At 29.3% G+C, this 15374-nt stretch overlaps 1 protein-coding gene across 1 annotated transcript; it reads right to left on the bottom strand.

Annotated features, from left to right (window-relative positions):
* Positions 1–2421: 2421 nt before the first annotated feature.
* On the bottom strand, positions 2422–6581 carry LOC114168944. Its single transcript, XM_028053933.1, has 3 exons — positions 6338–6581; positions 3239–3444; positions 2422–2993 (listed from the first exon to the last, which is right to left on the bottom strand). The coding sequence occupies exons 1-3, from the start codon at positions 6437–6439 to the stop codon at positions 2726–2728; spliced, it is 576 nt and encodes a 191-aa protein (XP_027909734.1). The 5' UTR covers positions 6440–6581; the 3' UTR covers positions 2422–2725.
* Positions 6582–15374: the final 8793 nt, after the last annotated feature.

The raw sequence follows: 15374 nt of genomic DNA, 5'->3' as shown, positions 1-15374 counted from the left end.
TGCAGGGTTTGAGTTTCAGGCTCTGCTCGAGCATCTCGCTCAAGCGGGGTAATTTAGTCTTGGGCGACAGGCCATCTTGCTTAGGCGAGTGTGCCTCGCCCAAGCGAGAACTCGCGTGTGTATTGTGTGTTTTGGTTGCGTATCTCGTGCAGGCGGGATGGAGGGTTTTGAGCGAAGGTGCATCTCGCCCGGGTGAGAGTCTTTCGCCTAAGCGAGAGTTCGAGAGTGGTTCCACTGTTTTGTTGAACTTGTCGCCTGGACGAGGAAGTTTTATCCTAGGCGAGCGAGGGTCTCGCCCAAGCGAGTATGAGCTCACTTAAGCGAGATTACGTGGGCTGCAGAGGTTCTAGAGGCTCGCTCAAGCTAGTGGGTCTAGCTTAAGCGAGATAAGCTGGAGCGGTTGAATAAAGGCTCTTAGTTTAAGCGAGCAAGGGTGAAGATGTACGTTTCAAGGCAGGTGTTTCTGCTGTATTTGTGAGATGAGATGGAACTTGTAAGAGGTGGTCTACATGGCTTTTAGAATATCTCATTGGTGGGCTTGCTGGTGTTCCATGGGTTGTGACCCGGAACGTATCCTTGAGTTGTGGCTCGGGATAAGGGTTAAGCACGTGGCATTTTATAGGTTGTGGCCCGGAATGACTTCCCTTGAGTTGTGGCTCGGGATAGCGGATGAACATGAGGTACCTTTGAGTTGTGGCTCAGGTTGGCGATTGTTGCTGGTGTGAATGTGCTGGTTGTGGCCAGTACGGACGGGTCCAGATGGATTGCCCTCCTCAGTGTTTGCTGACGATTTTGGTAGTCCTGGGACGTTACGGATTATGTTCGTAATTGGGAACTCCACCTGGCGTTACAGTGTGTGATCTGTAGCATGGTTTCCGCACGTGCTCTATTGGTTGTGGCCGATAGGTGTGGCAGCAAGGCGCCTTGAGATACTTAATAGAAGATGTAAACCACTACTAACATGGTTGTGGCCATGTGGAAGAGCTGGAATGAGTCTCCCTGATGTACATTAATATACATGGTTGTGGTCATGTGGAAGGAAGGTAACGAGTCTTCCACGAGGTGCATCTGTATACATGGTAGTGGCCATATGATAGAAATGGAGTAAGTTCAGGGGGAAATGAAAGGATATTGTATATGGTTGTGGTCATGCGGTATAAGGGAAGAATTTTTGTTTAATAAATGTGTTATTTTTTATCATTTATACATGTATATGTGTGTTGGCATATTCTATGTTGCTTTATCTGTTAGCTCACCCTATTTGTTTGTGTTTGGCGATGATCGTGTACGCGGTACACGTGAGCAAGTGATGATGCAGGTGGAGCTTGTGAGGCTTAGCTACGAAAAGGTGATGATTATGGGATATTTTTCTTTGTTTTTCGCAGTTTTGTATTTATGGACTTATTGCTAAATTAATAAAGTTTTAAATTTCCCGTGTTTTGGGAAATGAGGTATTATTAATTGTTATGTAATTACTTCTTTTATTTTATTTTATTAAATTCGTAATATCCTGACGGGATGTTACAGGGGATCGAGACATTATAACACTTAGCTCGGGGGTGAGCCGAATTGGAAGTTCGTTCGATTGATTCAATATCCATAAACCTGGAAAAGAGAGTGGATACTTGGAATGGGCGTATAACAAGAATTCTTGGCATTCCTTGGGGATTCTTCATTAGTGTTGAGCTAACTATAGCGCAAAGTCGTATTTCTTTGGTTAATCAAATTCAAAAAGTTTATCGATCCCAGGAAGTTCACATTCATAATAGACATATAGAAATTATTGTGCGTCAAATAACATCAAAAGTATTGGTTTCAGTATGCGGATGAGTTGAGTCTAAATGTATTGTTTACGAGTCATAACATGATTTGGGTGATTCCGCTGCATAATCTACCTGGACTGAACTTCTTTTATTTGGGCTTTTCCCCTAGGACTATAACCCATGTTGTATGAAATGAGGTTTATACTCCAAGACCACGTCATTATATTTCTGTGTGATACCTCTTTAATTAAATTAAATACGATGTTAAAGTTGACATAAAAATGAAGATCAATGCCACTTATAATGTTATTTTACCTTTTGCTTTGTTGATTGTATTAAAATTCTATCATTATTATCATAACATTTGGAATCTTTGCTTGATAGAAAAACTCAATTAGTTAACTTAGTTTAAAAACGATTTTTTATATAAATTAGCATAATAAGTAATAATAAATACAAAAGAAAGGATAAAATAAGTAAACCATGATAGATTATACCATTTCCAAGATACAATAACATTATCTTTTTAACTTTCTTAAAGCCCAACTATTAGTTAGTTGGATAATGGTATTCATACCCTATTGCAGAGAAATTATGACAAATATATCGTAATTACTCTTTCTTTCAAGAAAGAACAACTTTCCTAAAAAAATTTGAGTAACAAAAATGAAGCCTCCAACTAGCTCATCTTCATCTTTAAATAAGCTTTCAAAAATCCCAGTTCCATTTAGAGGGAAACATAGCCTCAAAAGCATTGTACACACTTTGAATATCAAGTTTATCTGAAAACCAACAACATGATGAGACCCTCTTTACCTAACTATAATATATATAGCTTGCTTCTGACAAGTAACATCCACATGAACATTATGAACACCGATTAGCTAGGAAAAACCAAATGAAAACCACCGTTTTAGTGATAATCATCGAGACATCCATTGAAATTAAGACTAAATTTGTTATCATGCATATCCTGCCATTCCAACTGTTGAGCTCACCCGATTTGCCTTATGAGAAACTGGTGTGGTTGTTGCCTTTGTGAAGTACATGTAGTAGTATACGTTCAGAATCATGGTTGCAACAATGAAAACTGCGCCAGCAACAAAAACACCTTTCCGCAAGGCTTCACAGGAAAAGTTCTGAGCATAAATCATTCCACGGTATTTGGTATGATAGGCATTCTTGGTTGCCCCTGCTATCAAACACGCTTCTGCCACCAGAAAAGTGATCCTGGGAATGCATAAAAAAAGTGATCTCGATGAATGATCTTACATTTCCATGACAATTATGTGGTCTTTATTCAATGAGTCGTATATTGTAAGTTGTTGGGACCAGAAACTTAATATGAGTAACGAGAAAAATGATATTTTTAAGTTGGTTGAATATCAGAAGCATACATTTGAAACATATATCATTCTTACACTTCTTTGATAATGCGAAATAGAAATTGTTGTATAAGAATTTAGAATTCATACCAAGAAGAAAGAAAATATATAATGGACCACGCTCGATTTCCCCCAGGTGTTAAGGGCCTCCCAAAGCACATGCACTTTGTCACTCCCATTAACAGTGATTCACCTGAAAGAAGAAACAGGAAAGCACCCACTCCATAACCAGTCGCAACATCTGAACTGTAGCTGCAATATGTTTCATTTGTTTTTTCAATTTTGAACATGGTTCCCTGACAAGTAAGAGCAAAGAAAAAAAGGGCCAGCCTTGTCAATGCAAATTAACAAGAATATTAAAAGTAAAATAGATACAGTAGTACAACTTATTTAAGGCAAACAATGATTGCAAAAACTTTAACTGAAGGGTGGTAGAGGTAAATGCAGCAACAACTATGTCTAGACTTTCCATTATGCAAGTTGCATTGTAGGGTGATAAATTCACCATGACTCTGAATTACAGTGCTGGATATGCTCTATAAAAGTGTTATTTTATCGTTTAACATGTTATTTCCCATCGAAGGTGCTCTTTTATAACCAGTCAACACCAACCAATAGATCAACAAGTTCCTTTAACAGTCATATATTTTCCTTCCTGTTCACATGGAAGGAGAAGTGGCAAAAAATGGCTTACAAAAGCATGAATGACACAACAAGAACTGCGGCAAGCATTTAAAAGTGAGTTGATTTTCAGGATCAGTTGCACTGATTATGGGGGTTAGGTAGAGGTCCTTCCCAAAATTAAAAAATCAGGTCATTTGAACCAAATACCAAGAAGAACTAGCGACTGACAAACAAAATTCTTCAATGACAAAAAAGGCTCTATGTTTGATAGGGATCTTTAAGATAAGACTATAGACGAAAATAACATGTTCAAGTCAAGGCATTTAGATGTGGCTATCAAGCTGGAAAAAATGCATGATAAGCAATTTTTTCATCAATTATATGCAATCCAATTCAGACTCAGGCTCAAGCTCAGTCACACAAATAAGGTATGCTCCTTTAAGAAACTCTTGAGAACAGACAATATAAAGAGTTTATGTCATATCATTCCCAACACAATTATTTTGGCGTTGTACCACTTGCCAAGGGGCAGAGAAAAAGCAAATGAACCCTTTACATGTTGTGGGTGTAATTGGGAAAAGATAATTCTTATCAGCAGAGTATTTGAATAACAATCGAATAGGACAAGCTGTAGAATTCCCAATCATCTTATTATTGAATACACAGCTATAAGTAAGCTTATATCCAGTATTGTGACATGATGAATAAAGTAACTAGAACATTTGTTCGTATTCTTGTTAAACTGAATTATACTGACAGTAAAATCTTTCCAGAGGTTGTACGAACCAAAAGCTAGTTACTCAAGATTTGGAGCATTATTAATGGTTGAGGAAACAATGCTGAGATTCTCACATCAAAATACATCCAATCATGCATTAGAGAAACACATAAATCTAGTTCTGTTATGATAAGTACCCAAGCACTTAGGAAACCGACGTTAAGAGAGTGAAATTTAAGTCTGACTCAACCTCACAAAATCGACTTAATAGGATAAGGTTTGCACCCACCTATAATTTGGTTATATCTCTAATAAATAAGGAATCTCCAACATACCCTTTCTTGTCAAAGAATAACATCTAGAGTGTGGAACTAAAGGACCCAACAAACTTAACTAGTATAGAATCTTAATGACTCCAATACTATTCTAAAGTATAAGAAAGTATAAGAGAGAAACATTGAGTTGAAAAATGATGAATAAACAATATGCTCCAGTGTGTTCATTGTACAACAATTTATAAAAATGTACTTCCTTTTCCTCTGTCTATCCCACCACTAATTACATATCATACATAACCTTTCGTTTCTCTTCATTGTAAATGTCTTGTTAAAATAAGATGTCTCTACTTGATGCTTTTATTAACACAGTGAACAATGTGTACTGAATTGACCGTACAGAAGGTCCAGCTTCTCTCTCGTTACCAAAGTAATGCAAACTTCACTATGTGTGTATTAAAGCACACCAAAAGATAACAATGCAAATTTTGGTTTTCTCTAAGTTTACAAATTACAATCATTAGCCAAGAAACTTATATTTTTTTTTTATTAAAGAATTCATCCTGAATAGATTGTTAATACGTCCTACTGGCTTGATCATTTTCACTAAATAATTTATTAAATCCCTAAAATTTTAGAATGGGTTTCATTAATGTACACCTTACAGAAATATACATGGATCAAAATCCTCTGCATTTCTTCTATTACAAAAGTTTTAGGAAAATAAATTAATTGTTACCAAATGGTTATATCCCTTCTAATCAAATTCTTAACAATTTTACTATTTCGGTAACACAATAAATAAAACCATTATTTCCCTCTTCTGGTGACTTAATGTTGGAAAACAGGTTCCAGAAGATTTGATTACAGAAAGGCTAATGTTAGTGTTATCTTAAGTTTCAAAATTTTCAGGGTTTTAGAGACATACATACCCACAAGGCCCCTAAACCCTAAACTCAATAAGCCCAAAATAAGCTTCCATCTAAGGACTTACAGAAATAAAATAAAATAAAATAAAATGAGGTAAAATAATTTTCTGGTAATCTAAATGAACTTCCATCTATAAAAGTTACTCTTTCATGTAAGAAAAAAATACATTAATAGAAAAAGATAGTTCTTAACATTTAATTAACAATCATTTAAATTACTCTATTGAAATTTAATATAAAAGTGGAGTACTAAAAATAAAACTTCAATTAAATCAAGAATATTTTAGAGATTTTTCATATATTTTTTTCTTGTATACAATAACGCGTGAGAGAGAGAGTAAGTGTATTAGTTTCATTAACAAGATAAGCGCAATTCATTAAAGCTCAGTTCATTTCATCGTTTTCATATTCTTTATAAGTGGTTATGGAAAAGGGAAGGCAACTACAAAACCCAGACATAAATTTCAACATAGATCTATGTCAAATTGCGAAGATACGACCCAATTATCTTCGCGCGGAAACACTAAACATACGAGGAGGTAGGCTACTAAAAGCGAACAAAAGCAAAAAAAAAAAAAAAAAAACCCTTAACAATGTAAATAAAATTAAAGTGTGTGGATGAGAAAAAAAAAAAGTGGCTTACGACGCTTCGTCTCCTCTCGGCGGCAATGGCGAAGCCAAACGCGACCAAGCTCAACACAACGACCAAAAGGTGGACGAGAGTGGACCCTCTTCCCTCTGCCATCTCTAGCTGCAGCGAAGGTCTTCACTCTCTCTGGGAAAATGGGTTTGTGTGTGTACCTGAGTTGAGAGAGAGTGTGAGTGAGAAGGTGCAGTGAAAAAAGTGTGAACAAAGTGAATGCTTTTGCTGATTCGCGGTCTAATAATGTAAAGCGATTGTTTCTTCAATAAAGTTCCTGGAGAGAGATGGAGAATGTTGGACTCACGCGCCAGTACAGAGATTGTATCATACGTCCCTTTTAGAGGGTAGAGAAGAATGATTGAAGTGGGTGTCACTTTATGAGATAGCCAAGGAATGTCGGTTTTAACCACGCGCCTGGTCGCGGTGGTATTATCATTTTCAAGGCAACAGTAATTTCAGTTTTGCAAATTTTTATTTATTGCTGTTTTCTGATTTCTGTACTGGACTTCCCCGTCTCAGTTAGAAACAATGTGCAGTTTTATTGTAAGTACAGTATAATTACTAATTTGGTAGTTTTGGTTAAGTTCCGTTCAATTTAATATTTTAATTATTAAAAAAATATTTAATTTGGTTTGTAAAATTTTTAATTTTTTTTAATTTTTTTTTAATTTTTAATTTTTTTTTTTGTAAAAATTTATAAACTGTCATGTGTCAGTTTACCGTCATATCACGTGACAGTTTATAATCATGACACATGACAATGGTAATAGTTGTTTTTAATTTAGTACCTCAATTCTTTAAAACAAGGGTTAAGTATGTTTTTAATCTCTGAACTTTGGTCAAAAATCGAAACTTTGATAAATTATGGTCCTTAAACTTTAAAAATAAATGAATATAGTCTTTTTAACTCAATTACTTTTTTTCAACATGTCGAATGCGTTTCATGTTAATATTGGAGTTGTTTATGCCGTTTGACACATTCTCGACTATATATTTACTGAGAAATGCATTCAAAATCTAAAAAGAAGTTAACAAAATTGAGTTAAAAGGACTATATTCATTCATTTTTTAAAGTTTAGGACCAAAATTTATCAAAGTTTCGGCTAGGAACGAATTTCAATTTTGGGTCAAAGTTCAGGGACTAAAAACATACTTAACCCTTAAAACAATCCAATTTTGTCTTCTCCAATTTGAGACCAAATTAGTAAATAAACTTAGTTACAACTTATATATAAATGTTACAATAACTTTTTTTAATATATACATCAAATTATTTCACCTAAATACTTACATTATTTTATTTTTTACATTTTTTACCTTTGTAATTTTTTACACTTGAAATTTTTTACACTTGTAAAAAATAAAATAATTTAAATATTTAGATGTAGTGATTTGATGTATAAATTCAAAACAATTATTTTAACATGTATATATAAGTTATAATTAAACTTAGTTACTAATTTGGTCTCAAATTGGTAAGAATAAAATTGGATCGTTTTTAAAGAATTGGGGTACTAAACTGAACAAGAGGACTAAATTGAAAACAATTATTATCACTGTCATGTGTCATGATTGTAAGTTGTCACGTGGCACAATGATAAACTAACATGTGGCAGTTTTTAAATTTTTTGAAAAAAGAAATTAAAAATTTTAAAAAATTAAAAATTCAACGGCTTGATACGTGTCCTGTACGGACACAGTGATAACTTCAACTTAACGGAGATGACCAAATTGAATCCTTTTAAATAATTGGGGTACTAAATTGAACAAACCAAAAGTATGGGACCAAATTGAACTTAACCAAAAAATTGGAGTATCAAATCAGTAATTATACTTTCAATTTTTAGGCTCGATTTGGTTACGAAGATGGATTCGAGGGATTCGAGGGTTTAGATAGCAAAATGAGCTTCTTTGTTTTAAATGTACCAGTATCATAATCCCATCTTCATCCCTATAATAAAAATTCATCATCATTTCCATCTCAAATCCATCATGTATACAACTTTTGATTTATTCTCATTCCTACTGGGTAATGGATATATTCTTATACCCATACACATACCCATTCTTTTACTGTTCCAAATATCAATTAAATAACTTTTATAAAAAAATTTAAAAATCACACCAAAGGAATCATGATACTATCAAATATTCGATATTAAAATAACATATTCTTTTTCTTTTCATGATGTCAAATATTAAGAAAAATATTATAGTAGTATAAATCTCAAATTAAAGTATCAAATAACAGCTAGAGAAAATTTAAAAAACTTAACAATTACACATTACTAAAATTTTATAATAACCAAAATATTTATTAATTTTACAAATGATCAGTGGTTTCATTTGTATTCGATCCACCTACACATAGAAAAAAAATGAAAAATTAGATATGATATAATAATTGAAATTGAAAATTTTAATTACTAGAATATAATGTATCTTCTTCATCAGATTCATTTTCACTCATGAGACCAGTACTGTCAAAGTACTGATACAATGCATGGCGATGAAGATCGTCCCGCCAGGCGATACTTGCAAGAGTAGTGGTTGTAGAGGCGCTTAGTGCCTAGCAACGAATGTGTACCGCCAAGCGGTCTGGAACTGTGTTTCGCCTAGCGACTCTGGAGCACCACCAGGCGATAATAAAGTGCATAGTGGCTGTTTGTTTTTTATGTGCGTGGTCTACAAGGCTTTGGTGATACCTTAAAGATCGACTTACTGGTATGTTTCTTGAGTTGTGGCTCAGAACGTATCCTTTGAGTTGTGGCTTAGGATAGAGGGTAAAACACGTGGTATTCCTTGAGTTGTGGCTCGGAATGACATCTCTTGAGTTGTGGCTCGGGATGGCAGATGAACTCGAAGAATCCTTGAGTTGTGGCTCGGATTGGCGAGTGTTGTTGATTGAGTGTGCGAGTTGTGGCTCGTACAGATAGGTCCAAAAGATTGCCCTCCTTGGTATCTAGCAAACGAGTTTGGTAGTCTTGGGACGTTATGAACTATGTTTCATACTGGGAACTCCACCTGGCGTTACATAGTGTGGTCTGTAGCAGGTTCCCGCACGTGTTCTACAAGTTGTGGCTTATAGGTGTGGCAGCAAAGCTTATTGAGGTATTCACCCAAAAATGTAGAGCATGGAGAACATGGTAGTGACCATGTGGCTTGAGGTCAAAGGAGAGAGTTCCTTTTATGTGTGTGCTTATATATTTTAATTGTATATATGTTTTATACTATTAGCTCACCCTATCCACTTATTTAAATAGGTGTTTCTCAATTTCATTTGATCAAATAATTTTTAGGTCACACATTTGATTATCTTTACTCCTTTAGAAATCATATTTAAATTATTTGTCCTTTTTATTTATTTTGTTGTTCATTTATCTTTACATTTGAATAATTATTTCAATTCAAAAAAATAGTTACTAAAATTAGTAAAATAAAAAAATTGAAAAATATTTTTGTATTATAAATAATTATTTAAATTTAAAATATAATAATTAAGAGGATATAAAATTGAAAAAATAAAAAAGGACACCAAAGATGTTTATCTCTTTAGGTTAAAATACTTCATTGGTTCACGTTTTTGTTCAAAAATCTCAATTAGGTCCTAAGATTTTTTTTAGTCTCAATTATGTCCATATTTTTTAAAATGCATAACAATTAGGTTCATTCCGTTAGTATGGTGGTAACAGTGTTAAGGATGTGCCACGTGTCAGCTCCTCATTTTTTTGATTTTTTTTTTTGAAATTTATTCATGCCATGTGTCACGTCAATATTGTGCTACGTGTCAAGTCGGTAAGGTGACACGTGTCAAGTCATTGTCTGAATCTCAATTTGGTTCATATATTTGTTATTTTGATTATATTTCAGTTCATTTTTTTTAAATATTTATTTTAACTTATTTAAATATATTTAAAATTTTAAAATAAATGGACTGAAATGTAATCAAAATAATAAATATATGGACCAAATTGAGATTCAAACAATGACTTGACACGTGCACCTGTAACATCCCTGACTATCCCTCCTCGGGCCCCAGAGGCTGTCAGGTTACTACAGCCCAATGATGGGTTGGGGTGCATTGGGCTGTAGTAACCTGACAGCCTCTGGGGCCCGAGGAGGGGTAGCCAGGGATGTTACATCACCTAACTTGACATGTGACATGAATAATTTAAAAAAAATTCAAAAAAATTCAAAAAAGATGAGGAGCTAACACGTGGCACATCCTTAACACTGTTACCACCATACTAACGGAATGGACCTAATTGTTACACATTTTCAAAAATATGAACCTAATTGAGACTAAAAAAAAAATTAGGACCTAATTGAGATTTTTGAACAAAAACGTGGACCAATGGAGTATTTTAACCATCTCTGTATATATGTAGTTATATTATTATTATTATTATTATCATCATCATCACTACGCGATATTATTATAATAATATATTATTGTTATTATTATAGTTAAACATACATTTTACTTTCATTTACTACGGGATTATATCTCAATTACTTGCACTTTTTATTTGTTTTGTTGTTCATTTTATCTCTATATATGTGAAATTATTTGAATTAAAAAAATAGTTACTAAAAAAAGTAAAATGATAAAACTGACAAATAATTTTTTATTATGAATAATTATTTAAATTTAAAAAATAATAATTAGGAGGATAAAATTGTAAAAACAAAAAAAGACACAAAAATTGTCTATCTCTTTATATATTTAGTTGTTCTATTATAATAATAATAATAATTATTATTATTATTATTATTACTACTAGTGTAAACACAAGCGCTTGTGTGTATGCATTTTTTAAATATGCGTGATATTATATTAGTAGGTGATAATATTGTAATGTTATTAAGTTAATATATAAAATAAAATTATATTTATTAAAAATAAAGTGAAATATATCAGAACAGATGAAAGAATAACCATTGATAAATAAAGAAGAAGAGAAGAAGCAGAGATAGACGATTTTATAAAAAGCTTGTAATAGTAACGGGCAATTTTTAAAAATTTAATAAATTATTATATTTAAAGGGTAAATTTGATATTTTGAAATGTGGACACAAAAGAGGGAATCCTCTTTATATATTGTTATAGATTACTAGCGAAAACATAGGCGTTACCGTGCTTGTGTGTTCGCATTTTTTAATTTTCATAGAAATTTGAGTTAAAATCAATAAAGAATACATAATTGTTAAAATTAAAAAAATAAAATATGTATAGAAAAGAAATTTTTAAATTAATTGTTAAAGAGAAAAAAAAAAGAATAACGATTAAATTAATAATTGAGAGTAAAACTGAAATAACAATGGGATATTATAGCTTATGTATTGGTATAGATTATTATTATTATTGTTATAATAATAATAATTATTATTATTAGTATTAGCACTATGGGATATTATAATGGTATTATTATTATTATTATTATTATTATTATTATTATTATTATTATTATTATTATTATTATTATTATTATTATAGTTAGACACACATTTTAATTTTATTAACTACTAGATCATATTTGAATTACTTATCTTTTTTATTTGTTTGGCTACTGATATATATTTTTATATATAATTATAAATTATCATTATTATCGTTAACATTAGTATTAATATTAACATTGACATTAGTATTTGTAGTATAAACATTATTATTATCATTAGTTTGTTATGATTGGTATCATTATTAATTTTATTATTATTATTATTATTACTATTTATAGTTGGTGTTATTAGTATAAGTGCTTTTATAATTATAAAAAATCTTTATTATACTAAATATTTTTGTTAAATAGATTTTTAATCTTTTTAAAAATTTTACAATTTACAATTTATATTAATATTATTATTAATATGTTTAATGGTTAAATCAATATAATAACAATTATATTATTATTTTAAAAAGATTTGAAATGAAAATAAAAAATAAAAACATCGTGCGTACATGCATGAATCATAGACTATTATAATTATTTCGTAAAATCAATTGACTATACTATATTATATCAATTTTATTTATTATATTTAAAACTGAATTTACGACTTTATTACTTTAATAATAACATTTACATCAATATAACCCAATTTTCATGATATTTATTATTTTATTTTTATATTATTATTATTATTATTATCATTTATGACTATAATTATTAATATTATTATCAGCTCTAACTATAATTTTAATTATTATTATTAGTATTATTATTAACTATAATTATTTTACAAACAATAATTATTATGATCATTATTATTACCAACTATAATTATTATTACCAACTATAATTATTATTATATTACTACTATTGTTATTATTATTAATAAGAACTATAATTATTATAATATTTATTATTATTTTTTTATTATTATTATGGTTAGATATACATTTTACTTATTATGTAGGAATCATGTTTCAATTACTTCTCATTTTTATTTGTTTTGTTGTTCATTTATCCTTACATTTGAACAATTATTTCAATTCAAAAAAATAGTTACTAAAATTAGTAAAATAATAAAAATTAAAAAATTATTTAAATTTAAAATATAATAATTAAGGGGATAAAATTAAAAAAACAAAAAAGGACATCAAAGATATTTATTTCTTTATAAATGAAGTTGGATTATTATTATTTTTTTATTTGTACGAGATATTATTTTAGTGTTATTATTATTATTAACTATTATTGTTATTATTATTATTATTATTATAGTTAGACACACATTTTACATTTATTTACTATGGAATCATATCTCAATTACTTGCATTTTTTATTTGTTATTTGTTCATTGTATCTCTTTATGTGTGTGATTATTTAAATTAAAAATATAGTTACTAAAATTAGTAAAATGATAAAAGTAACAACTATTTTTTTATTATGAATAATTATTTAAATTTAAAAAATAATAATTAAGAAAATAAAATTGTAAAAACAAAAGAGACATAAAAAATGTATATCTCTTTATATATGTAGTTGTTGTATTATTATTATTTTTATCACTAGGAGATATTATTATAATGGTATTATTATTATTATTATTATTATTATTATTATTATTATTATTATTATTATTATAGTTAGACACAAATTTTAATTTAATCTACTATGGAATCATATTTGAATTATTTGTCATTTTTATATGTTTTGTTGTTGATGTATATCTTTATATATAATTATAGATTATTATCTTAATATTAGCCTTAGTATTAGTATTGACATTACAGTAAACATTCGCTTAAGTCCGCACTCATTTAAGTTCGCATCCCACATAAATCGCATTTGGAAAGGGAAAATTCTCGGATCATCGACTTTGTGACTTTATTTTCAGGAAAGATTACATAAAGTCATGTGACAATTATTTTCAATTTGTTCACATGTGGTTGTGGATTGACCATTGTGTAAGATGCGACGAAGGGTGAAGAACACACCCTTAGCTTAAATCAATTAATCCGATGATAACTAAGGAGAATCTTTTAATTCATTCATATGAATAACATAAAATAACAAATTCGTCTTGTAATATATCTCTTATATCTCATATCTCTTATATTTTCACAACCCCTACGAATTTCCAACAATCATAATATTTGATATTGTAATTATATGACCCATAATATTCTATATTGTAATATGACTCATAAAACTTTATAAGTTCACATCCCAATAAAATTTGCATCAAACTCCTAAGATCAATATGCGGACTTAAGCGAATGTCTATTATAATATTTATAGCATAAATATTATTATTATTATTATTATTATCATTAGTTAATTATTATTGGTATCATTATAATTTTTTTATTATTACTTTGATGATGGTGTTATTATTATAAGTGTTTTTTTAATTATAAAAAACATTGTTATACTAAATTATTTGCACTTTTTATTTGTTTTGTTGTTCATTTTATCTCTATATATGTGTAATTATTTGAATTCAAAAAATAGTTACTAAAATTAGTAAAATAATAAAACTGACAAATAATTGTTTATTATGAATAATTATTTAAATTTAACAAATAATAGTTAAGAAGATAAAATTGTAAAAATAAAAGGAGGAGGACACAAAAATGTGTATCTCTTTATATTATTTATGTAGTTGTTGTCTTATTACTATTTTTATCACTATGGATATTACTATAATTGTACTATTATTATTATTATTATAGTTAGACACCCATCTTTATTTTATTTACTACGAGATAATATTTGATTTATTTGTCCTTTTATTTATTTTGTTGTTGATATATATCTTTATATATAATTATAGAGTACTCTTTTACAAAATTTATGATTTATAATTTATATTAATATTATTATTAGTGTTTTTAATGGTTAAATAATTATAATAATAATTATATTATTATTCTTAAAAGATTTGAAATAAAAAAAAAGTGTATATATGCATAGGTCATAAACTATTATAATTATCTCGTAAAATCAATTAACTGCACCATATGTATTATATTTAAAACTGAAATCATTATCGCATCGCTTAGATTTTTACTACTTCATTACTTTATTAATAACATTTACAATAATATAACCTAATCTTCATGATATTTTATTACGTAATATTTTAACTACTTTATTATTTAAATATACAAAATAAAAAAAAAATGCAACCTTATGTACGGGTCAGACTACTAGTTATTGTTATAATTAGACAAACATTTTACTTTTATTTATCACAGAATCATGTTTCAATTACTTGTACTTTTTATTTTTTTGTTGTTGCTATATCATTACATCTAAGTCATTAATTCAAGATCGTAGTTACTAAAATTAGTAAAATAATAAAACTGAAAAATATTTTTTTATTATGAATAATATTTAAATTTAAAAAATAATAATTAAGTGGATAAAATTGTAAAAACAAAAAAAGACACCAAAGATGTGTATCTCTCATATATGTAGTTGTTGTATTGTTGTTATTATTAATTTTATCATTATGGGATAATATTGTATTATTATTATTATTATTATAGTTAGACATACATTTTACTTTTATATACTCTGTGATC

The sequence above is a fragment of the Vigna unguiculata genome, chromosome 2, assembly GCF_004118075.2.
Source record: "Vigna unguiculata cultivar IT97K-499-35 chromosome 2, ASM411807v1, whole genome shotgun sequence".
Taxonomy (NCBI): Eukaryota; Viridiplantae; Streptophyta; class Magnoliopsida; order Fabales; family Fabaceae; genus Vigna; species Vigna unguiculata.
Note: the sequence above shows the minus strand (reverse complement) of the source record. Positions and strands in the feature narration are given on the sequence as shown.

What these genes read in the sequence shown, in the direction of transcription:
- LOC114168944 (XM_028053933.1), bottom strand. Translation starts at nt 6,439, where the DNA reads ATGGCAGAGGGAAGAGGGTCCACTCTCGTCCACCTTTTGGTCGTTGTG. An exon ending in CCGAGAGGAGACGAAGCGTC is followed by an intron (nt 3,445 to 6,337) that starts GTAAGCCACTTT and finishes CTTACTTGTCAG; the next exon opens with GGAACCATGTTCAAAATTGA. An exon ending in ATATATTTTCTTTCTTCTTG is followed by an intron (nt 2,994 to 3,238) that starts GTATGAATTCTA and finishes ATGCATTCCCAG; the next exon opens with GATCACTTTTCTGGTGGCAG.